Raw genomic sequence first — 25,785 nt, forward strand, 5'->3', positions numbered from 1 at the left:
TTCTGAATCTGCTTACTGTATCCATCTCTTGGTCTTGCTGTATGATTTTTACCACCCACACTTCCCTCCAGTATGAAACAGGTGATCTCATGAGTTCTCAGAATGTGTCCTATCAACTGATACCTTCTTTTGGTCGCTCTTGTCTCCCAATTCTGTTTAGTGCCGCCTCATTAGTTAGACGATCAACCCATCTAACCTTCAGCATCCTTCTGGAGCACCACATTTCGAAAGCTTCTGTTCTCTTTCTATCTAAACTATTTATCATCCGTGTTTCACTTCCATACATGGCTACACTCCAGACATACCTTCGGTAGAGTTTGGAAAAATCACCACGAACCTCCGGTTAGAGGAGACTCACTGGATGGGAGGAGAAGGAAGAGTGATTGCTGGGGACTACATTGGATGAGATTTGAAGAGCTGAGAGTTTAATGGTGGAACATAGAGTGAGTTTATTGCAAAAACATTGTGCACACGTTAATAAGAGCGAAAAGCTAAGTGCATTGTATGTGATAGAGGTGTGTGTTCCTCTGCTGCTGCTTGGTGAGAAATGCTTGTTCTCAAAATTAATGTTCACAATTCTATTAATTCGTGTAGAACCAACCTTCCAGGGCAGGTGGCAATTGATGTCTTCACTGCCGATCATTCCATTACTTATGGACATTAAATATTTAATAGTTGGAAAAGGACTGTAACTGGAAATTCACTAAATTAGTTTACTAACATCACTAGTATCTCTGGCAATATGGGAACATCTCATATCAAGACACTGTTCCATAGTGGCCAATACACAACTGCAGAAGTTCTCAGTTTCATCACAAACATATTGTAATGCAGCTAACCCCAGAGTCCAGCTAATGAGAATGCTGTCCTTTATACCACATCCATGAGTCAGCCCACCAGAACTCTTCAATATTTCCAAGAGGGTTTGCTTAGTTGTCATATTCGACTGTATCCCAGACAAAAACTTGTCAGCGCGTCTGACTGAAATAGCCACCAGCTGTGAATTATTGAAATTCTGATGCATCCATTTTATCATAAAGAGTCAGCATATCTTGCACACATAGGTGAGCACATTTGGCATAGTGTAAATGTCCACTAATGTGGAAATATTGAATCATTTTCTGAAGCATGTCAAGATGAAGCTGACAATTTCCCAGCCACTGTGCTTCGACAAGTGTTTTATCAATGTCACCATCTGGAAATACTGAATCCAGTGTGGCTATGTTACCAGTTTTCTCCAGTCTTTCCACTCTTTTTGTTAAGCTTTGCACTGACACTGCAGAAATGTAGATTGTGTTGTGTAGATTTTCAACACATCTCTCATGATTGTACATCATATTCAAACCAGCATATTCATCAGGGGTAGTTCGAATAGCATCTGATATTAAGCTGGATAAAGACCAATGACTTAAAATGTGACCCCTCAGAGCCTGAGCATAGGCATGGCTAGATGCATAAATATATTACAGAAGTTCCTTCAGCCACCTACAAGCCATAATGTAACCCACTGCTCCCATAAAGGGCATTATTGTGTGAAACCCCCAGTGATGAAAATTAGCAGTTTAATAGTGGCAGATATGTGAGTGGGCAAATAATGAAAACTGATTAATAATTGCTGTTTGAGTAATTGAAAAAAAAAATTAATTGGCAACAACATTGAAGGAAATTGGAAGTTAATGTATAAACCTTTACATATATCCTGGGTGAACTTGAACTGGTACTAATAGCAACAGACCTTCAATGTCAATACATTTAAATTCAATATTCATACTTTGAGTTACATACTGCTTCATGTTAATTCCATTGTGTGTAGTCCTGGTTGTGGCCGAGCGGTTCTAGGCGCTACAGTCTGGAACCACGCGACCGCTACAGTCGCAGGTTCGAATCCTGCCTCGGGCATGGATGTGTGTGATGTCCTTAGGTTAGTTAGGTTTAAGTAGTTCTAAGTTCTAGGGGACTGATGACCTGAGATGTTAAGTCTGATAGTGCTTAGAGCCATTTGAACCATTTTGTAGTCCTGATTATAACAATGCAGATGCAGGATTGCTCCCCCGCTGCTTGTGTAAATTCCTCTTGTGTGCTCTGAACCTCCCGATGCAGGATTGTCAGCACAGGCGAAACGGTGAACAGATAGGTGTGTTCGATGTGAATTTATGAATAAAACTTTACTTTCCTAATAAGTTTTTCTAACATCTTTAATGTACCCTTGAAATAGACATTCTTTTAAACAATACTGGTATGACGGATCTAATCATATGTCCACCCGTTGCCACTTATAGAAACAAACAGGTGAAGATACAGAAATTAAGCAGTTGAAGAAAGTATCTCTTGTCTTTTTTGTGTCAAAACATTATCTCTGCTGCAAAACAACTCATCACTTTACCTTTGGCTTTGTGTATATATAGCTTACATATAAAAAAGAAAGGAACGAAGAAAGAAAAATAATAAGATTCATCATAATTGTGCCCCCCACCCCTCCACCGTGCACTGATGTCATACAGAGGTGCACAGTGTCTGGACTTATTTCTCTTTTTGAAGGTCGATAACCCTGGTCAGCAGGGGCCTAGCCTTTTTCAGCCATTGTAGTTATCCTGTATGGTTATCAATTTATATGGGCATGTCAGCTTCTTTTAACACACACACACACACACACACACACGCACACACACACACGTCTTCTTTCCTAACAAAGTGCTTTCTGTAACCGCATAATCCCATTGTTGTCAGTCACTATCTGCACAGTGTTTAACTTGCGAAACATGCTTGCGTTGACATGTTTAGTGTCCGTGTCGCGCATTTACAGTAGGTTTCACTGCACATATTTGTGAAGCTTGTGTTCAGCGGTGTGATCCTTTGTGGAATCTTCGAAGCGGTGACAAATGGTTTCCATATCAGTGGCCCGAGGAATTCATTTCACCTCGTTGCTCTCATTTATTCATTGGGGACACCAACTGTAAATCCGACATTCGTCAACGAGGTAAGTTTCTTGCCCTTTTTACAATGTTGTTGAGCATAGAAACTTCAGGTTACATGAAGTACTGCCATCTTTAGTTTATCACGCGCGCACGCATATATATCTCACACACACACACACACACACACACACACACACATACACTCACACTCACACTCTTAACAGTTTGCAGCCAGATTTCGTATGTTTTTGCGCTTTGTTTTTGAGCATCTTATTACAGTTGTATTACATAAAGTTTCCGTAGTATCTTTTACACATACTAAACATACAATATAATAAAATACAATTACAAAATACACTTATCCTATTCATTTGCTGACATGTCATTATTGTCACTTATATACATTATAGTCTTTAACGTATTCTCTCCTCTTTTTACATATATTTTCATTCCTTGTTGTTTTGTTTTAGTACATTACAATTTCATTACATTATTAGATTCCCATTATGTGAGTACACATTTTACTCTTCTTTGGTTACACATTATTCATATAACATTCTTACAATAATAGATTCTGTTTTCCTTTATGGCATAAAGTGACACATTTCATTTCAATTTACAGTGACTTCTTGTCAGCTCATATTTAACAATTCCAAAGAATTAAAGAAGTAAACAATAATCGCTACAATAGATTCTACATCCCGCTCAGATAACTACAAATAGCCTTGCCTCTCTAGCATTCTCCAGGAACGATCTACATACTACAAGGTTGAAGAAATTCCACGAAAAGGCACTTATGTGCTCAGTTGATCTCGTTAATAGAGTCAACTATGATCCCAAGAACAAAATAGTTTGTTGTTTATAAACACCACTCAAATCTGATGATACCAATCGCATCAAATGCTTATTCAGTGTTAAAAAGTGCAGCTCAATATTTACTTGTTATGTTCATTGTATAAAGGATAACCATTTCGTGTGCTGAGGTATACAGATTTGTGTCATCAGTACGATATGTTATGTACAATGAGTGTAAAACAGTGTTTACATAAGTAACAAAAGTGCACAAAAATTTTAATGTAAATCAGGAGTTTGATGCTGTCATCAGTAGTCGACGCTCACAGTAGTTAGGTTTCAACCCCTTGATTATTTCGTATTGCTGAGCCTTAGATTAGCATCATGGTATGTGAGGTACTGCAACTGTTTCCTTCTTCACATACTTTCACACTATCACATTCATATGCATCGTAAACTTATAGCTATATTTACTTGCAGTGCATTCCTTCCTTATGTTTATATGGTACCTAACACTCGACAGACATTTATCTTTCTTCATTTTAGGACGTGTCAATCAATTGTTCCCTGGAAGAAAAATTTAATACTAGCTTAAAACTAATTCTTCATAGATAAGTGTACAGTGGCTCGATGGGTACTAATAACTTTTTCATATATTCAACCATGTATTCTATTCATTCACTTCAATGTGCAGTGTGCTATCACAAAATTTATTTAATGTCATGTGTGTGTCTCTACTTATCTTATAAATCTGAAAGATAAAGTTTATTACAGGCTTAGTGTGACTTCTTATTCAGTTCGACACTTATTCTGTACTTGCTTCTTTACCTGCAGCAAGACTTCTCTGGTCCATCAAGTATAATTAGTGCGTGCACTTTCTGTACTTCAAATTTTTAAATATTGTACATACATAGATATAATGTATATAGTATCGTAGCTTAACTTAAGTAAATATGTCATAGTTTAGTGTCCCTTTCCTGTGTATATAATCCCTTAGCTTATCTTTGTACGTGGTGTATTGTGTAGATATTCGTAGTTGTAGTACAGACTCTCCCTTAACTTTCTATGTCTCTGTTTATTCAATAGGTCTTACAAATGCTAATGCAGGCTGTAGCTCATCAGGTTTGTTTGTTTTGGGCACTCCAACACTTCCAGCTGTGCATGTGTGCTCGCATGAGCAGGCACTTGTGGTTTGTTGACTAGCTTGCTCCCAAGTGTGCATGCACTGCCTCACTCTGCTACCACTTTACGTCATGGCGAGTTATGTATTGCATTGCGCACTACTGTATGTTTCACAAGTTCGTTTATTTGTTTACAACTGGGCTACACGCAAGGCAAAGCATTGTATTTAGAGTATCGTCATCTCTAGACACATAAAAGTAAAATTCTTCCTTGTTAAAACAACTTACCTTATCGCTTACACATTTGACACATAAGAAATAATACAAACAAAAATTTTTCTTATCAACTAACAGCATAAATTCTGGAATGTGACTTTCCTGCATCCTAGATCTTATATTATTATACATATATACAACTTAGAGGGTATACAGACCTTCTTGAGTATGTAAACGTTCTCAAGTCTTTGTGTGGGTACAGGCCCTTGTCTTTACCCATGTTTGTGTGTGCCAATTTGTATGCTCCCGGGTGGGGTATTTCAGTAATTATGTATGGGCCAGTGTAGAGTAATTGCCTCTTACGGTTTAGTTTTCCAGCTTTTGTGGATTTGAGATGTGTTCTAAGTAACACCTCACATCCTATGTAAAATTATGTTGTACGTTTCAGCTTTGTCATAAATTCCTTTCCTGTTTTTAGCCCAGGTTTCACGGTTGATTACTGCTTGTCGTATTTTATCCTCCAGTGATAATTCTGGTATCGGTATCTTGGGCAAAGGTTTTTCCCACTCGTCTACTTGTTTGCAATTGAACATCAGCTCATTTGGTGTAAACCCAGTTGATGTATGGGGAATGCTGTTAACAGCTTGTAAGAAAGCAGTAACATATTCAATACAAACGGTAATACGTGAAATTCGAAGTTCCTGCCCCCACATATGAAGGCGATAAACTTCTGTTCTGTACACAAAATCTTAATGATACCTAGCCTTTCTTCGAATACATGTATATAAGCAAGTATCAGTTCCCTAAGTTCCTCTTGCTGTTCTTGAGACAAGCACTTTGATTCACGTACCTTTGTGTTCATTGTGCTGATGTTTACCTCTTCTGCTGCAAACTGTTGTTTATTGTATGTGTTGATAAACATAATGATGGGATTTACCAATTGAACCTCAAAGTCGTTAGTAACTTCAGTTTTACATCCCCTAATTAGGTCTGTTAAAAATAGTTATTTACAGTGAAATGACATTGGCCCTTTCCTATATCAATTTGTACTGGTATGTCCTAAATGTATTCATACCGATTAAACAATCAACTAGTAATTTCACTGCTATCAAAAAATTGCATTGTACAGAAAACTGTCATAATTGGATGGGAATTAAGGCTTGTGTTTTGACTCCTTTTGATTTCTGACCAGTGGCAGTTTGTACCTAGCAATTTTACACTGGCAGTGTGGGTATATGCCCACATTTCATCAGGTCTTGAAAGATTCCGTGTGACATCAAATTAGTCGTAGCACCTCAGTCAAGCCCAATGGGTACATGAAGGTCAAACATTTTGGCTTTGATAGTAGCTTGTACCTTGCCCTTTTTGTTTTTCTGTGTATCCTATTTTTTTATATAGATCATTTTTCACATCACTACTTGATCGTATCTGATAAAGCAAGTGTCGATCAAGCTCATGCCCCCACTCTCCTCCCGGGTCACAGAATGGGGGGCCTACTGTGACCGGTTAAATTTCTCCGGCATCGTGGTGGCATCGATCTGTGGGTTAGGCGTAACTTCAACTATATGGACTGTTGGTGTTTGATTACGCCAATTAGTACCCTGTGAGGCTCTCGACTGAAATTCTCTTTGCCTTTGCGTGTTATTTGGCATATGTGTGTTACTTTGCTGGCCGTATTCCGCTGTCTGTGGATTATTTGGCTTTCTGGTATTGTTTTGTGTTTGCCAAGTGATTGGCTGATTGCCGGTAGCTTGTGTCTGTACATATTGTACAGGCTGACCATATGCTACTTGCCTGTTACAGTTGTTAAATTTTTGTCCATTTCTTTTATACCTGCCCTTGATTTTACAACTTTATCCATTGCTGTTGTGATTACCATTACTGTTCCCATAGGTCTGTGTGGGGCAAGGTTGCCATCTGTGTTATACTAAGAATTTGTTGTTCCTTTGTTGGTCTGTAAATATCTGTGGCACTATCTGTGTATTAACAGGCTTGGGTTGTACTGGTCTCTCTTTGTATATCAGTTGTATTGAGTCCAGAACAGATAAAAAATATTCAATGTCATGTTCCGGAATGGTAATGAGTTTTTCCCTAATGTTGGCAGGAAGACAGCTCTTTAAGATTTTCAGCATGTCTGTTGGAGATACCAGGTTCATCCAGTATATGGTTTTATTCAAATATTTTTGAAAATAGCCCCTTAGGCTTCCATGTTTGCTATTGAGTGGAGCTGGTTTGAATATTTCATGTCTGAGCCTCTCTTGTAGGGCCTCAGACCAATATTTATACAGAAAGGCTCCCTCAAACTGTTCATAGTAGTGGCAACGTTCTGCCATGGCCATGGCCCATAGCAAAATGTCACCTTGTATGTATGGAACGATAAATCTAATTTTTTGGGCTTAGGTCCAGGTACAAGGTAAAACATTTCGAAATGCTCTGATAAAGACCATGGGGTGTGTTCTTTTTCCTTCGGATATAAATACCAGAAATTGTCAATGCCTAAGCAATGCTTCATCTGCAAGTAATGTTGACAAACACACCATGCCGTTAGTGACAGCAGTGTTTGTATTCACTTCTTGCGTAGCACATGGCAACTGTGCTTGCTCGACAGGTACAGCTGCCGGCAAGTGTTGTTGCATTCTGCAACATTGGCTATTTTCCTTCGACTGGCTTGCCACATACTGTGGGTAACCGGTGAAAGTATCTAACTTCTGTAAAAGCATGGGTTTGTTTTCTGTCAAGAGTTATTTTGGAATGTCAGTAGTTTTAGCAATACTGCCTGGTAACCTTTCCTCTGCTTCCTTGAAATCTGAATCTACGCTCCTGGAAATTGAAATAAGAACACCGTGAATTCATTGTCCCAGGAAGGGGAAACTTTATTGACACATTCCTGGGGTCAGATACATCACATGATCACACTGACAGAACCACAGGCACATAGACACAGGTAACAGAGCACGCACAATGTCGGCACTTGTACAGTGTATATCCACCTTTCGCAGCAATGCAGGCTGGTATTCTCCCATGGAGACGATCGTAGAGATGCTGGATGTAGTCCTGTGGAACGGCTTGCCATGCCATTTCCACCTGGCGCCTCAGTTGGACCAGCGTTCGTGCTGGACGTGCAGACCGCGTGAGACGACACTTCATCCATTCCCAAACATGCTCAATGGGGGACAGATCCGGAGATCTTGCTGGCCAGGGTAGTTGACTTACACCTTCTAGAGCACGTTGGGTGGCACGGGATACATGCGGACGTGCATTGTCCTGTTGGAACAGCAAGTTCGCTTGCCGTTCTAGGAATGGTAGAACGATGGGTTCGATGACGGTTTGGATGTACCATGCACTATTCAGTGTCCCCTCGACGATCACCAGTGGTGTACGGCCAGTGTAGGAGATCGCTCCCCACACCATGATGCCGGGTGTTGGCCCTGTGTGCCTCGGTCATATGCAGTCCTGATTGTGGCGCTCACCTGCACGGCGCCAAACACGCATACGACCATCATTGGCACCAAGGCAGAAGCGACTCTCATCGCTGAAGACGACACGTCTCCCTTCGTCCCTCCATTCACGCCTGTCGCGACACCACTGGAGGTGGGCTGCACGATGTTGGGGCGTGAGCGGAAGACGGCCTAACGGTGTGCAGGACCGTAGCCCAGCTTCATGGAGACGGTTGCGAATGGTCCTCGCCGATACCCCAGGAGCAACAGTGTCCCTAATTTGCTGGGAAGTGGCGGTGCGGTCCCCTACGGCACTGCGTAGGATCCTACGGTATTGGCGTGCATCCGTGCGTCGCTGCGGTCCGGTCCCAGGTCGACGGGCACGTGCACCTTCCGCCGACCACTGGCGACAACATCGATGTACTGTGGAGACCTCACGCCCCACGTGTTGAGCAATTCGGCGGTACGTCCACCCGGCCTCCCGCATGCCCACTATACGCCCTCGCTCAAAGTCCGTCAACTGCACATACGGTTCACGTCCACGCTGTCGCGGCATGCTACCAGTGTTAAAGACTGCGATGGAGCTCCGTATGCCACGGCAAACTGGCTGGCACTGACGGCGGCGGTGCACAAATGCTGCGCAGCTAGCGCCATTAGACGGCCAACACCGCGGTTCCTGGTGTGTCCGCTGTGCCGTGCGTGTGATCATTGCTTGTGCAGCCCTCTCGCAGTGTCCGGAGCAAGAATGGTGGGTCTGACACATCGGTGTCAATGTGTTCTTCTTTCCATTTCCAGGAGTGTATTTTAGCTAGACGTTGACTTTCTTTCTCTTTTAGAGCTTCTTCTATAGTATCTACATAAATTTTGAACTCTGACACTGCCTTTTCAGCAAGTTTGCTGCCATTATCCAGGATCCCAGCTTCAGCTTTTTCAGTTATTTCATTTACATATCTTATCCCTCTGTCTTCGGGCAAATTTTGACTCTAAAACTTAACTGGTCTACTCTTGGACTTAACTTTTGTACTTCTGTAAGTAAGTTTTTGCACAAATCTTGCAGCTCGCTAACTGCATCCATCACAATTTCACCGATGCATCCACTTGGGGTTGCATCTCTTGAATTTGAGAATATGCTTCACTAAGGTTTTGTAACTGCAAGTTGTTCCTGTTTATCATCTATGGATGATACTTTTTCCGTTAATGTATTTATATTGCGGAACATGTCGATAATTATTTCTTGTTTTAGTTGTTTTCCTAGCTGTGTCAACTTTCCGGATAGTTCGTCCGATAATTCAGTGTGTATATTTTGCTCACCTCACTGAACTGTTGACTAATGCTATTCTTGAAATTGTTAAATGCCTGATTTTGGTGTGTAAACTGTTGTCCTATACCATTAAGCTATTGTTAAACTTTTCTGAAATTCCTGTTGTTTTGTAAACTGTTGTGTTATTTGTTGCATGAGTTGTATCACATTGTGTTTCTCCTTAGTATTTACATTGCTTTTACGAACTGTTTCCTGTTCTTGGGTTTGCAACGTGGTGAGCAAATAATCAAAGGAATTTTCGCTGTCACGTGCTTCAGTTTCACTATTTGAAAAAATATTTCTTGGTGAAAACTGAGAAATAGTCTCATCAAGCATCAAAAGTGACATCATGATCAGTTATATTAAAAGTGCTATGATTTTTTGATAGTAGGAGGCCAACCTCGTTGTTTTGGTTGCCCTCGGCCAGTTCACGAGTTGGCACATTACCTTCAAGAGTTGCCAAGCTTGGATTTCCGACACCTTGGCATGTTGCATTTTGTAATGAATTGTCAACAATGGCCATTTCCTGTGACTCGATTGTGAATATTTTATATTGAGGGACATGTCTGTAATTATTTATTGTTTTATCTGTTTTCCTAGTTTGTCCGATAATTCATTATGTATATTTTGCTCACCTCGCTGAACTGTTGACTAATGCTGTTCTTGAAATTGTTAAATGCTTGATTTTGGTGTGTAAACTGTTGTCCTGTACCCTTAAGCTGTTGTTACATTTTCTTGAAATTCCCTTTTCATTTTTTTATTTTATTTTTTCCCCCAAAAACTGAAATTGTCTTTATCGGTACTTTCCAATTAAAATAGATTTGGTTGTGTATTCACTAATGAACGTGATTATTATTTGACACAGTCTTACAGAATTTGGTGACTTATCTTGCAATTTAACGATGACTTTACACGGATATTTGTCTTTTCTGTAGAAATCCACTTTCCGTAAAGGATATCAATTGGAAGGAAAAGAGTCTGTTATAAATCATACTCAGTAAAAGTAGTTTATAAATGCAAAAAATTGATGTTCTTTGACACACACTTTCATAATTTTATCATTTCTATTTTTGTATATTTTGTTTTGATGTGAGCTAATACAATTGGTGGTGGAGTTTGTGTAGTTTGGTATGATATAGTACTACACAGAATAATTCATGATGCTGTACTTTCTGTCTTAAGACATTATTTTAATAATGAAAGTAAAGCTACGGACCAGTGTAGTAGCCACGATGATGATGATGATGATGATGATGATGATATGTTTTTTAAAATGCTTTTGGTGCTAATCTTTTATTTCATCAAATGTAGGATGTACTGATTCTGAATCAGTTTCTAAGATCTGATGGCTGCATGCTGCCAAGGAGGATTACAGGCCTTTGTAAAAAGCAACAGCGGAAAGTCAGCATTTTGGTTGCAATGGCACAAAAAGCAGGTAAAGTAACTTTGTGTATAGTTAAATGTCCACTGGTACATAATAAAATCTATATCATATTAGTTCTTTGGTTTAATTTAGTTTCATTTGTTTGTTTATTTCACCTAGTGAATTATGTGCTTCAGACCCTGTCTTACATCGAAGCAGACATCCTTAGTACAGAGACACCACAATGTATAAAGTGAAAAAGCTGTACATAGTAATAGTTATAATCGTCAGTCTCCATTGTGTTCTGTAATTTTCTTATAAATGAGTGTTCCCACAAGGGCCAAAGACCCTTGGGGTGTGTGTAACAAGTGTGGGGCCCTGAGCCATTGCAACAGTTTTCCCTCCCTTTCCTGTTCTGCCCCCCCCCCCCTCCCACTCTCTCTCTATCTCTCTCTCTCTCTCTCTCTCTCTCTCTCTCTCTCTCTCTCTCTTTTCAGACTGAGTGTCATGTGAAGTCTTGATGCTGACTTGGCTGCTTCTTAGATTTTGACACGAATGGATCCCTATGCTTTCTTCCATCGCCTTTTAAGCAAAATAAAGTCTAAACCCACTTTCAGGTTTGATTCAGCTTCCTCCCCCCCCCCCCCCCCCTCCCCCCAACACTCAAATTTTTGCCAGTAGTGCCAGTTGTTTGGAAAGGACATCACCTATACATTCTCTCCATGTACTCTACTACTCCTGCCAAAGAACCAATGGTGCAGTCAATCTGATGGGGTGAGATCATCATGAACACACTCACCTATAGCCCCTGACAGCGTGTGGCTCACATGGTCAATTCCTGAGTAGTTGCCGATCTCTATGATCAAAAGAGCAGACACCTTCCCTTTTGGGGCATCAGGACTCTGAACAGTGACAGTTGGGCCAGTTTGACATTACTGTAACTGGTTGACATCAGTATAGATAGTCATACCTTGCAAATGAGGATAATTACTTGTTCCAGATGGTGGCCATGTAGAGCTGCTACCTCAGTAACTGGAAAAAGAAAATTTAGTGTTGAATCCTACAAACTAAAAGCATTTTCTTCCACAGCTGTGTTCTGTGACAACAGCAGGCTAGGAAATGAGGATCAGTAGAGTTTATTCAGTATTTAGTCTTTATTAGAACAGATAGATTCCTTCATAACAAACCTGCTGATTTTTTTGGAGAATATCTAATATCAATTAGGCAAAGTAGCCACCGTCAAAAAATGCAGAATAAATCTTTATTGACAGAACCGCAACAGAAACACAATGAACTCGGTACAAACCTGTAGTGCTGTGGCATTAATTATACAAAATTGCACACAAAGAGCCAAAAAAAAAAAAGCAACTGGATTGACACAATACAATGGCATTTAAAGGACACTTTTTAAGGGAAAGAGTAAGAGGTATGACATGAAGTCCTTGTGAACAAACTGCCTGGACCACCACCTTATGTTAGGGTGTCCATTCCCTTTTCATTGAAAAAGGGGACATTTAAAATAAATTAGAGAAAAACCTGGGAAAATCAAGAAAAAAAGGGACATAAATATTGTATTGACTAAATTTAATGCACATACAAGTTTACCTGTACAACGTGCACTCAGATGATCCCAAATCACTTTTTATAATTATTCTGCCACACTATCACCGTACTTTTCACTTTTATGTACTTTATCAAGAAGTGCATTTTCGTTTGAAATTGTATCATAAAAGTCAGTACACGATACACCATTAAAGTGTGTTTTGACAATGAGCAAGGCCCTCACTGTTTCAACTTTCATTCTGGTTTTTTTTTTTTTTTTTTTTTTTTTTTCATCTGACCACAAAGAGTTCACTAACGAAAACACACGTTCCACAGCAGCATTTGACCTAGGAATTGCCCGACAAAACTCCACCAAATGAATCGTGTTTTTCATGTTAATGTTTTTACTTTTCAAATAAGCTAATATTGTACACCACGTTGTACTAACACTTCCTTTGTCTCCTTCTTCACTTTTTATGAAGTTCTGTGCACATGAAAATTCATCAAACAGTTAGTCTACATCAGCAGGAAAATTTGGTACAATACTTTTAACAAAAACACGGCAGTCCTGAATGTCCTTCCACTGTAGCTGCTCCTTTTCAGTATTAACCCAGTCAAACGCTTTAAAAGGTGTGAGAAATGGTAAACACCATTCTTTAATATACTCAATGCAAGAATCATAGAATATGTCAGCATAAATATGAAATTGTTCTACATTATTTTTAACCCTCTTGTTACAGCTTTCTTAGAGTCTCATGTACAAAGGATGTGAGAAATCTTTCAGATTTTTTACATTGTAATTTGCCCAATAATTTGTTTATTTCTTGATAAACTTCCACTATTGTGATTTCTTGTTTCTCAATACATTTAATTGTTGTAGAGAAAGATTTTAGCTGGCTAACAAGAAAATGTAGAAGAACAATAGACACAGGGTTATCAAAGAATTGTTTAAGAATAACAGGACACTTATCATGGGAGATGAAATATGATTTCAAAGGAGGAAAAATCTCTACAATACTTTCCAATGCTGGTAGCAGAGATAGCCACCTTGTCTTGCTGTGCCAAAGTACAGTTTTGTATTCAGTTTAAGTAAACTTACACAAAGACTTCAGAGATTCAACCCTTACTGCATATATGTGGAAATGCTGGTAGATTTTGTTTACCATTAATTGACAGTCGATGGGTAGCCAGTCTGAGTCAGTTTGTAAGGAATTGTGCATCACATGTGCTGGACAGCCAACACCGTCTATATTATTCACAGTGTTCTGTTGTGTTGTCCGCCACTCGTGGTCTCGCGGTAGCGTTCTCGCTTCCCGAGCACGGGGTCCCGGGTTCGATTCCTGGCGGGGTTAGGGATTTTCACCTGCCTCGAGATGACTGGGTGTTTGTGTTGTCCTCATAATTTCATCATCATCCAGGAAAGTGGCGAAATTGGACTGAGCAAAGATTGGGTAATTGTACGGGCGCTGATAACCACGCAGTTGAGCGCCCCACAAACCAAACATCATCATCACAGTGTTCTGTTGCAGTTTAGAGAACAAATTGTTTTTTCCTTTCCTGTGCTCACCACCAAAATTGGTGCTAGTGTTGTCTGCAGAAACTGCAATCACCTTTCCCTCAAGATCAAATTTCTTTAAAACCTCCAGCACATAATTCTGAAGTAAATCTGAAGTTTCTCCAGCTAAATCAACCAATTCGAGCACTTTCACCGTGATGCCATTTTCAGGGTAAAAATACCTGATAAGGAGAGGAACCAACTTCAAATCCAAATGATTCGATGTATCGATTGTTGTTGTTGTTGTTGTTGTTGTTGGTGTTGTCTTCAGTCCTGAGACTGGTTTGATGCAGCTCTCCATGCTACCCTGCCCTGTGCAAGCTTCTTCATCTCCCTGTACCTACTGCAGCCTACATCCTTCTGAATCTGCTTAGTGTATTCATCTCTTGGTCTCCCTCTATGATTTTTACCCTCCACGCTGCCCTCCAATGCTAAATTTGTGATCCCTTGATGCCTCAGAACATGTCCTACCAACTGGTCCCTTCTTCTTGTCAAGTTGTGCAACAAACTCCTCTTCTCCCCAATTATTCAGTACCTCCACATTAGTTATGTGATTACCCATCGAATCTTGAGCATTCTTCTGTAGCACCACATTTCGAAAGCTTCTATTCTCTTCTTGTCCAAACTATTTATCGTCCATGTTTCACTTCCATACATGGCTACACTCCATACAAATACTTTCAGAAACGACTTCCTGACACTTAAATCAATACTCGATGTTAACAAATTTCTCTTCTTCAGAAACGCTTTCCTTCCCATTGCCAGTCAACATTTTATATCCTCTCTACTTCGACCATCATCAGTTATTTTGCTCCCCAAATAGCAAAACTCCTTTACTACTTTGTTTCATTTCCTAATCTAATTCCCTCAGCATCACCCGACTTAATTCGACTACATTCCATAATCCTCGTTTTGCTTTTGTTGATGTTCATCTTATATCCTCCTTTCAAGACACTGTCCATTCCGTTCAACTGTTCTTCCAAGTCCTTTGCTGTCTCTGACAGAATTACAGTGTCATCGGCGAACCTCAAAGTCTTTATTTCTTCTCCATGGATTTTAATACCTACTCCGAATTTTTCTTTTGTTTCCTTTACTGCTTGCTCAATATACAGATTGAATAACATCGGGGAGAGGCTACAACCCTGTCTCACTCCCTTCCCAACCACTGCTTCCCTTTCATGTCCCTCGACTCTTGTAACTGCCATCTGGTTTCTGTACAAATTGTAAATAGCCTTTTGCTCCCTGTATTTTACCCCTGCCACTTTCAGAATTTGAAAGAGAGTATTCCAGTCAACATTGTCAAAAGCTTTCTCTAAGTCTACAAATGCTAGAAACGTAGGTTTGCCTTTCCTTAATCTTTCTTCTAAGATAAGTCGTAAGGTCAGTATTGCCTCACGTGTTCCAGTATTTTTACGGAATCCAAACTGATCTTCCCCGAGGTCAGCTTCTACTAGTTTTTCCATTCGTCTGTAAAGAATTTGTGTTAGTATTTTGCAGCTGTGGCTTATTAAACTGATAGTTCGGTAATTTTCACATCTGTCAACACCTGCTTTCTTTGGGATTGGAATTATTATATTCTTCTTGAAGTCTGAGGGTATTTCCCCTGTCTCATACATCTTGCTCACCATATGGTAGAGTTTAGTCATGACTGGCTCTCCCAAGGCCGTCAGTAGTTCTAATGGAATGTTGTCTACTCCCGGGGCCTTGTTTCGACTCGGGTTTTTCAGTGCTCTGTCAAACTCTTCACACAGTGTCATATCTCCCATTTCATCTTCATCTACATTCTCTTCCATTTATATAATATTGTCCTCAAGAACATCGCCCTTGTATAGACCCTCTATATACTCCTTCCACCTTTCTGCTTTCCCTTCTTTGCTTAGAACTGGGTTTCCGTCTGAGCTCTTGATATTTATGCAAGTAGTTCTCTTTTCTCCAAAGGTGTCTAATTTTCCTGTAGGCAGTATCTATCTTACCCCGAGTGATCTGCGCCTCTACATCATTACATTTGCCCTCTAGCCATCCCTGCTTGGCCATTTTGCACTTCCTGTCGGTCTCATTTTTGAACGTTTGTGTTCCGTTGTGTGCTTCATTTACTAAATTTTTGTATTTTCTCCTTTCATCAATTAAATTCAATATCTCTTCTGTTACCCAAGGATTTCTACTAGCCCTCGTCTTTTTACCTACTTGATCCTCTGCTGCCTTCACTACTTCATCCCTCAGAGCTACCCATTCTTCTTCTATTGTATTTCTTTCCCCCATTCCTGTCAATTGTTCCCTTATGCTCTCCCTGAAACACTCTACAACCTCTGGTTTAGTCAGTTTATCCAGGTCCCATCTCCCTCCTTTTTGCAGTTTCTTTAGTTTTAATCTACAGTTCATAACCAATAGATTGTGGTCAGAATCCACATCTGCCCCTGGAAATGTCTTACAATTTAAAACCAGGTTCCTAAATCTCTGTCTTACCATTATATAATCTATCTGGTACCTTCTAGTATCTCCAGGATTCTTCCATGTATACAACCTTCTTTTATGATTCTTGAACCAAGTGTTAGCTATGATTAAGTTATGCTCTGTGCAAAATTCTACCATACGGCTTCCTCTTTCATTTCTTACCCCCACTCCATATTCACCTACTAAGTTTCCTTCTCTCCCTTTTCCTACTCTCGAATTCCAGTCACCCATGACTATTAAATTTTCATCTCCCTTCACTACCTGAATAATTTCTTTTATCTCATACATTTCTTCTTCATCTGCAGAGCTAGTTGGCATATAAACTTGTACTACTGTAGTAGGCGTGGGTTTCGTGTCTATCTTGGCCACAATAATGCGTTCACTATGCTGTTTGTAGTAGCTTACCCGCAATCCTATTTTTATTCATTATTAAACCTACTCCTGCGTTACCCCTATTTGATTTTGTATTTATATCCCTGTATTCACCTGACCAAAAGTCTTCTCCCTCCTGCCACCGAACTACACTAATTCCCACTATATCACACTTTAACCTATCCATTTCCCATTTTAAATTTTCTAACCTACCTGCCCAATTAAGGGATCTGACATTCCATGCTCCAATCCGTAGAACGCCAGTTTTCTTTCTCCTGATAGCGACGTCCTCTTGAGTAGTCCCCGCCCGGAGATCCGAATGGGGGACTATTTTACCTCCGGAATATTTTACCCAAGAGGACGCCATCATCATTTAACCATACAGTAAAGCTGCATGCTCTCAGGTAAAATTACGACCGTAGTTTCCCCTTGCTTTCAGCCGTTCGCAGTATCAGCACAGAAAGGCCTTTTTGGTTAGTGTTACAAGGCCAGATCAGTCAATCATCCAGACTGATGCCCCTGCAACTACTGAAAAGGCTGCTGCCCCTCTTCAGGAACCACACGTTTGTCTGGCCTCTCAACAGATACTCCTCCGTTGTGGTTGCACCTACCGTACGGCCATCTGTATCGCTGAGGCACGCCAGCCTCCCCGCCAAACGACAAGGTCCATGGCAGCTTTTCAGTTCATTTAAAACCTGCTGAGCTGAGTTGCACACGGTGCAATAACATTTGAAATGATTGCATTACATTTTGTGTGTCCACGTGTGACTTTTGGATTGAAAAGTTTTTTAGCAACTGCTGTAGTACAGTCCATTGACTTAAAGCTATGGTTCTGCATTGCACTGTGGTATGCAAACATAGCTTCTTGTGCTGCCAACTTCCTATCCATTTCTGTTACTGATTTTAAGTTTACATAGTAGTCACTCACGCATTTATTTGCTCTTTTCGTTTGATCACTCATGGGATGTTTTTAATGTGATTCACAATGTCAGACCTTCCACCATGACCAATAGCAAATTTTGATCTGCACAACGTACATCCTACAGTTTCTCCACTACCAGTGATAAAAGGAAACTGGCTTTTTATATTGCTGTTATTTTCACTTTCGTTTTGGCATAATAAAACAGTGACTGCACAGTGCAAAACATTAACAGTGTGGTGACGGAAGCCAGAGAGCAAGTATCTCTGGACCGAAAGGACGGATTCAATGGATCGATTTAGAAGAGAAGAATCTTCGTTGTTATTTGTAACCTATAGTGCGTTTAAAATTACTTACGATTTTTGACAGTTCGGTACATGTTTGGGGTATGCTGAAATCACACGCTTCCTAGCGTAAATAATTGCGCAGTTAATAGCTAGTCAAACAACCAGTAGCGTAAAACACTCAAGCCAAGTGGAATCATAAAAAGCGGGATATTTGAGCGTCCCCAAAAAAACTTTCGGGACACCGGGGCATTTTGGTAAAAAACGGGACTGTCCCGGGAAAAACGGGACAAATGGACACACTACCTTACGTAGTTCCAAGTTTATCAAATTTTTAAACAGAAAAAGAAAATACTGGAGTATGCCATACCTTTGCCCGCCATACTTTGGAGACCCAAAAAAAATATGGTTTTACCCAAGTGATGTAATCACATATTTTGATAAGGTTACAGCTGGGATCTCTGATGTTCCAAGCTGTAAACTGCCTACTTGATGAGTAAACTATTTGAGAGAGAAATTCACTCCATTTGGACACCACTCATATCTTGTCAGTGACTGCCCTGCTGCTTATGGAGCCAGAAACCCTCCATTCTTCTTCGGCATTGCTGGAGAGGAGGTCACACCACTGTAATGCCACACTCATGTATTTTAACCAACCTAAATAAATAAGTCAGCAGAAGAAAGGGGTTATCAGTTGAGCAGCTACGCCAGGATTTTATCCTTTGGTGATTATAGGGACCCCAAAACATTTTAGTACCACCCAGGGTACCCTTTCTGCCATCAAAGTAACACTCTGCAGCCCTAGACTTGCACCTGTAGCACAGTGGTATGTCCACAGTTACCTGTGCGACATTCATTATGACATTAAAGATCTACTGATGCTCCACCATATTAATCCCAATAAAATGCCAATTAAGACACACACTACTCTGAAGCCTGCATCTCAGTATCCTGAGAAAGTAATGTTGACAAGGTAATATGGGGAAACAATGAATTTGATTACCTATGCAGTGCAAGCTCGCAGAAATGTCAGGAGCGGACGTATGGCTTGCATGAATTTCTTTTTGTGACCTGTTCATTGCTTTTATTTATGTCTATGATAGCCTGACTGTGACATACAATGACTGCGATCCAGAGGCATAATACTAAGAGTAAATCAGTCCCCTTAAATTCTCAGCAAAGTAAGATTTTAGCTGCAGACCTGTATTTGTATCACTCATAATAAGAACTATCTTGTAATGTGACATGAGGCTAATTAGGATGATTATATTGACCAATTTTAAGTAGGTTATGAATTACTCCAGTTATAAATTTTTGATTCAACATTTTTGAGAAACACTAACTCTCCTTCTCATTCACTATTAACATACAGTGTACATAATATCTTTGGTTTTAATCATAGTGGACATATGTACCCACACCACTCCCAGAAAGAGCAGTACATTCCACATTTAGAAGTGTAGAACCTGAGAGATGATTTGAGTTGGAGATGATCAGTTTCAGCCACATCTCCAACAGCAGAATTTTTGGGAAGTTCTGCTAGTAGGGTAGGTCGTATAACTTACCAAAGTAAAGTGTTATATTGTGAATTGCTTGTTGACATGGGTGACAAGCAGCTCACAGGTATGGTAGTCCCAAGCAGGCTGACTAGATCACCTAGAAGGGCGTCAATGACCTGCATTTGCTACACTAGGCATTCCTCGTGGGTGAACAAAGTTGCAGTCATCCAGATGTTTGCTATCATCTATATGCTTTGAGGAATGACAGGCTGACTAAAAGAAAATGTCAAAAAGGAGCTGAATGTGCAATGTCTAGAAGTAGCATTCAACAAAACGGAATGATAGCTGCTGCTTTGAATGCTTCTATCGTTCGTGAGCAGCGGTTCCCTGAACTGCATTCATGTTAATTGTTCACCTTTTCCTTAAGGGTTAGAATATTTAAAAATCTTATCCTAATAGCTCAGACAAATTATTTGAATCCAAACAGTGTAATATCTACTCCGTCATTTAAGACTGCAAATAATATGTGCAATGCAGTGTATTATGACAGTGAATTGTCTTACACATTTGTTTCTGAATTCTACTGAAAAGGAGGAAACAAACAAGGCTGGCTGTAAAATACCTGTGCCCACAAATATTGTCATGGAATATGGTGCCTATGTACCTTTGTATAAATGCAAATAACATGTCATTTGACAACTACCAGTAGTTCACTCTTGTATATTCTGCCATTGCTTGCAGTCTGTACTGTCAAACTAAGAGTTGTGAAATGACTTTTTATCTATCTTCGGCAACCAGTGAGGTTACTGAATCTGAGAAAGGTGACAGTGGTTAGAGCAGAAACTGAAGTCATTGTGAGAGATTGAGTACTTTGTTTCTGAAAGAAGTCCAAACTTGTTTTGGCTCTATTAATCTTCAAGGAAGTCTGTGGTTCAGCATATTCTTTTAATTGAACACTTGTGTTACCTTACACTTTTATTGAGCTCTAACATTTCTGTCATCCAAGCTGGTGGGTATAAACAGGACGCTCATACCAGTTTCTAAATTATGCAACTAATGCCTGATAATTAGCAACCATAAAGAACAAAAATGTAGCAACCACTAGAGATCAGAAATGCACTCCATGAATTCACTTTAGACTCATCAGTGGATCCTCTAACGTAAACTCCATGTGATCAGAGATTTGACTTGCAAATCTCTGCTGCTGGCTCTGTAACTGACAACATGCCACTTGAGACTGTAGTCAGATGCAATTTGTTGTGTCAGTGCAGAAAGGGAAGAGAGTACATGAGCAATTTCAGCATTGCTGCTAAACACACATTATTACAATGACGACTATCAATACATAGCATAACTTAAGTCCCCCTGCCACAGTTTTCTGTCTATATCTGAAGAATAATCTCAGAAACTGCTGTAGGGATTTTGAGACAGTTTCACAAACTGGTCGACTGTTTTTACAAGGATGATTTATGTATATAATGTATTACCACTACACCAAACAAGTTGTCTGAACATAGATAATTAGTGCCACCCATGCGAATCTGGGAAGGGTCGCCCAGTAACCAAGTCCAAGGCAATAAAAGTATTAGATGGTTTCTCTGAAAAGTGGTTAAGTATTAAAATAAATTTAGAGCAGTCATCGAAAAATTACAGAAATGATTTAGGCTTTTCTAGGAAATCATTATAAAGGATCATTAGATTTAAGTAACATAATATCATAATATTACTTCTAATATCTGAATAGTAGCATTTGGTAACAACCAAACTTGCAGCACTGAAGTTCCTCTCATTAGACTTACTCGATGCTGGAATACAGAGTTTGCTCCTAGCTACATGTGCCAGAGACATTACTGTTATTTCTTGTTGTTTTCACCATCCATCATCAGTTTCCACCTGTGCACCCTTTCCGTTAGCAGCAATTGAGAGGCACAATAATAATTCACGATGTGTGTACATGCGGTTTAAACGTCTTGCATACTTCTGGAACTTAAATGGCTCAGCAGTTTCCATGGGCCTGGTGTACTTTCACGTGAACCATGAGTAACTAGAAAGAACTGATGTTGCACTTGTAGCAACTTTCACTTGTAATCATGTTCCATGAACAAAGAATATTAGGCATATCTAGCTGTTTACTCACCTGAAATGTTTGCACACAGAGCACCAATCGCTTTGAAGACATTGGCTCTGTCTTCAGTGCTCATTATCAAAGTTCATGATGTGGGGACCACAAAAATGCTGCGATCTTGTGGTACAAGTGCAGTTGGATCCTACCATTGCTTCCATCCATGTAACTTCTGCATCTTAATTGAAATATTGCCATGGTATCACTAACTAATTCATTGGGGCCCAAGTGATCATCCAGAAGTTTACATTGTCAAATAAGTTCTAAATGGAGAGTTGGCTAGTTGTCACATTCTACACTGAAGAACCAAAGAAACTCGTACTTCCGCCTAATATAATGCAGCCCCCCCTCCTGAACACGCACACAGAAGTGTCCCAACATGATGTGGCATGGACTTGACTAACGACTGAAGTAGTGCTGGAGGGAATCGACACCATGAATCCTACAGGGATGTTCATAAATCCATAAGAGAATGAGGGGGTGGCACTCTCATGTGAACAGCATGTTGCAAACTATCCCAGATATGCTCATTAATATTCATGTCTGGGGAGATCAGTGGCTATCGGATGTGCTGGGATTGCCATAGTCCATCGGAATGCACAATGGACATGAATGGATGCAGGTGATCAAACAGGACACATTTGTGTCACCTGTCAGTCATATCTAGACATATCAGGGGTCCCATATCTCTCCAACTGTAGGCGTCCCACCCCATTATAGTCTCCACCACTTGAACAGCCTCCTGCTGACATGTAGGGTCCATGGATTCATGAGGTTGCCTCCACACCTGTACATGTCCATCTGCTCGATACTATTTGAAACGAGACTCGTCCGACCAGGCAACATATTTCCAGCCATCAACAGTCCAATATCAGTGTTGATGGGCCCAGGCGAGGCATAAAGCTCTGTGTCGTGCTGTATCAATGGTACACAAGTGGGTCTTTGGCTATGAAAGCTCTATTGATAATGTTTCATTGAGTGGTTCGCACGCTGACACTTGTTGATGGCCCAGCATTGAAATGTGCAGCAATTTGCAGATGGGTTGCACTTCTATCATGTTGATCTCTTCAGTGTCCATTGTCCCCATTCTTCCAGGATCTTTTTCTGGTCACATTGATATCGGAGATTTGATGTTTTACTAGTTTTCCTGATATTCACAGTACACTTGTGAAGTAGTTGTACGGGAAAATCCCCACTTTATTGGTACTTCAGAGAAGCTGTGTCCTATTGCTTGTGTGGAGACTATAACACAATGTTCAAACTCACTTAAATGTTGATAACCTGCAATTGTAGTAGCTGTAACCGATCTGACAACTGTGCCATATACTTCTCGTCTTATATAGGTGTTGCCGACCACAGTGTTGTATTGTCTGTTTACATATATCTGTATTTTAATATGCATGCCTATACCAGTTTCTTTGACACTTCAGTGTATGTCGTTACTAGCTTCTTTGAATGGCATGAGGAACATGGCAACTTATTTAGGGTATGTTCATTTATATTCTTAAGTCTGCTTAACTCTTTTGTGGGAGTAATTCTGTAACCTCAGTCCAAGTATCAGAAACTGAAACTACCATGTCTAACAAACTGTTCCATCGAACTTCAATGTCTTGTCTGGGATTTTCTGTGTCGCTTTGAAAAACCAACTCTCTTACAGTGTGCCACTAGTGCTTTACGCAAGTTAATTGTCTCTCCTACAGGAGTTACTTGTGGCTGCAATGTTAGAAACTGTGACTTAAAAGTATGTTTGACATAGTGTTAAGACCATTACAAGTGCAAGGAAGTCATGTGATGTATTTCAGAGCTGCCATTGTATTAAAACGTTGATCTGTTATGAAAGGTACTGAATTCATTAAGACCTCAGAAATTATCAAGAACTTGAAACAGCAAACAAGCTCTGATAAAATGTTAACTCCTGTTGTTTCCTTATCAGGAAATAGGTTGGTAAACAATACTCTGTTGTCTGTGTGCCATGTTTCACTAATATGAGTGGGGGACCCAAAAGCAACGGGAATTGGACTGCGTTGGGGAGGGAGAAGGGGGAACCCATTGTTCGACCAGGTGTCCATTAGTCACACCCTCTGAGCCAGTATGCAAAGTTGCATCACTGTGAGGGTATCGGTTCACCCACGAGTTTTTTTTTTTTTTTACTAAAACAACTTCTTCTATTTCGGCGAAAACATGATGGCAGGTTGTCCAGAGCAATGCGCGGCTGTGAAATTTTGTTTCCTGTCGGTGAAATTGGCCGCTGAAGCTATTGTACTGCTTAAGGCTGCTTATGGGGATGCTGCTCTAAGTAAAACCAGAGTCTGAGTAGTTTTCACGTTTTAAAAATGGAGGAATTTCAGTTGAAGACGAATCTCATTCAGGTCAAGAAGGGACAAAAACTTCGACAAAATCAATGCCCTTGTTTGTGCAGACCATACCCGAACCATTGATCAACTCTGTGAGATGTCTGGAATATCTTGTTGTTCAATTCAGAGGATTTTACCTGAAGATTTGCACATGAGAAGGGTTACAGCCAGATTTATTCCTTGCCTTCTCACAGATGATCAAAGGGAGCATCAACTTCAGGCTTGTTTTGAGCTTAAAAATCAGCTCAAAGAGGACCCTGAATTTTTTTTCATGGTGATTACTGGTGATGAATTGTGGTGCAGTTGATACAATTCCAAAACGAAGCATCAATCAAGTCAGTGGAAGACAAGTTTTTGACCAAAAATGGCATGATACAGATCTTGCCTCCCCCCCCCCCCCCCCATGCGATTTCTTTTTGCCACTGTGGAGATGGTAAAACAAAAATCGTGGAAGGCATAAAGAACATCCTGATAAGTGAAGTTAAAAAAAGTTTTGAACAGTGGCAGGATCATTTGAAGAAGTGTGTTGAAGTGGTGTAAAAATTTTGTGTAAAATATTAAGAAATAAAGATGTTATTAGGAATTTCCTGTCCTCCCCCCCCCTCCCCCCCCCCCACACACACACACACACACACCATTGTAGTGGATACAGTCACTGTAGTGTATGTTATTTTGTGTGTATCCTCCATCCACATATCAGTTTGGAAAGAGGCTCTTTTGTCAGTAATAGCAGCAATAACACATGGAACCAGCACTTTTTAATAGTGACTAACCATAGTCGGGTGAGGTAGTGTAGTCTCCACATCATTGCAGCCCACTTTCACTCCTACAGATATGAGTGGTTGCACTACCTTTCTGAAATTAGAGCCATGAACTACACTGAATGGTCTAATATCTTTGCAGTAACAAGTGCCATTGAATCACAGATATCATCCTTTCCGGTTGCAGGGATGCAAGAGTGAGGTTGATGTGTATCCTGTTTTCTTTTGATGGAACCATGTATGTTTCCTCATGGAGGAAGTGGAATAAACAAGGATACAAGCATTTTGTTTGTGTTGTACAAACTTTGTATGTTTTCCATCTGCAGCATACACAACAGCTTCAGACTTTTTCGGGAGGTCACTCTTTCTCTTCTGGAGCACACTTGAAATTATCTACACTCTATCAAGTAATTTTCGTTCTACATTCTGTACAGTCCCAGAAGTTGCAGCTTCATCAGAGTCTGTCATTTCCTTCCTATCAGTGCTACACAGCACAGCAAGAACATGCACTCAGCTTCAGAGTTAAGCCACAGCTAAACTTACACACCTGTACATTTCAGAAAGAAGGAACAAGTCAGTGAGTATGAAGCAACTGCCATCCTACCTTCTCAGACTTGTCCTACTCATAGAACTACAGCAGGAATAAAGGTATTGGGTGCAACACTGAAATAACAGCAGCACCTTGATTGCTAGTGTATACAACCCGCAACATTGGACCTTTACTAGCTTTGTTACTGATCTCTAGCAGCCACTAGATGGCATTCACCACGATGCAAAGACAT

At 40.2% G+C, this 25,785-nt stretch overlaps 1 protein-coding gene across 1 annotated transcript in view; it reads left to right on the forward strand.

Moving 5' to 3' along the window:
• LOC126177222 (28S ribosomal protein S18a, mitochondrial) overlaps window positions 1–25,785 on the forward strand; it is a 70,728-nt gene that overhangs the window by 33,309 nt on the left and 11,634 nt on the right. The window contains exon 3 of the mRNA XM_049924439.1: window positions 11,093–11,216. Within this exon, the coding sequence (XP_049780396.1) occupies window positions 11,093–11,216 (124 nt within the window). The remainder of the gene's footprint in view (window positions 1–11,092; window positions 11,217–25,785) is intronic.

The sequence above is a fragment of the Schistocerca cancellata genome, chromosome 1 (genome assembly GCF_023864275.1).
Source record: "Schistocerca cancellata isolate TAMUIC-IGC-003103 chromosome 1, iqSchCanc2.1, whole genome shotgun sequence".
Classification (NCBI taxonomy): Eukaryota; Metazoa; Arthropoda; class Insecta; order Orthoptera; family Acrididae; genus Schistocerca; species Schistocerca cancellata.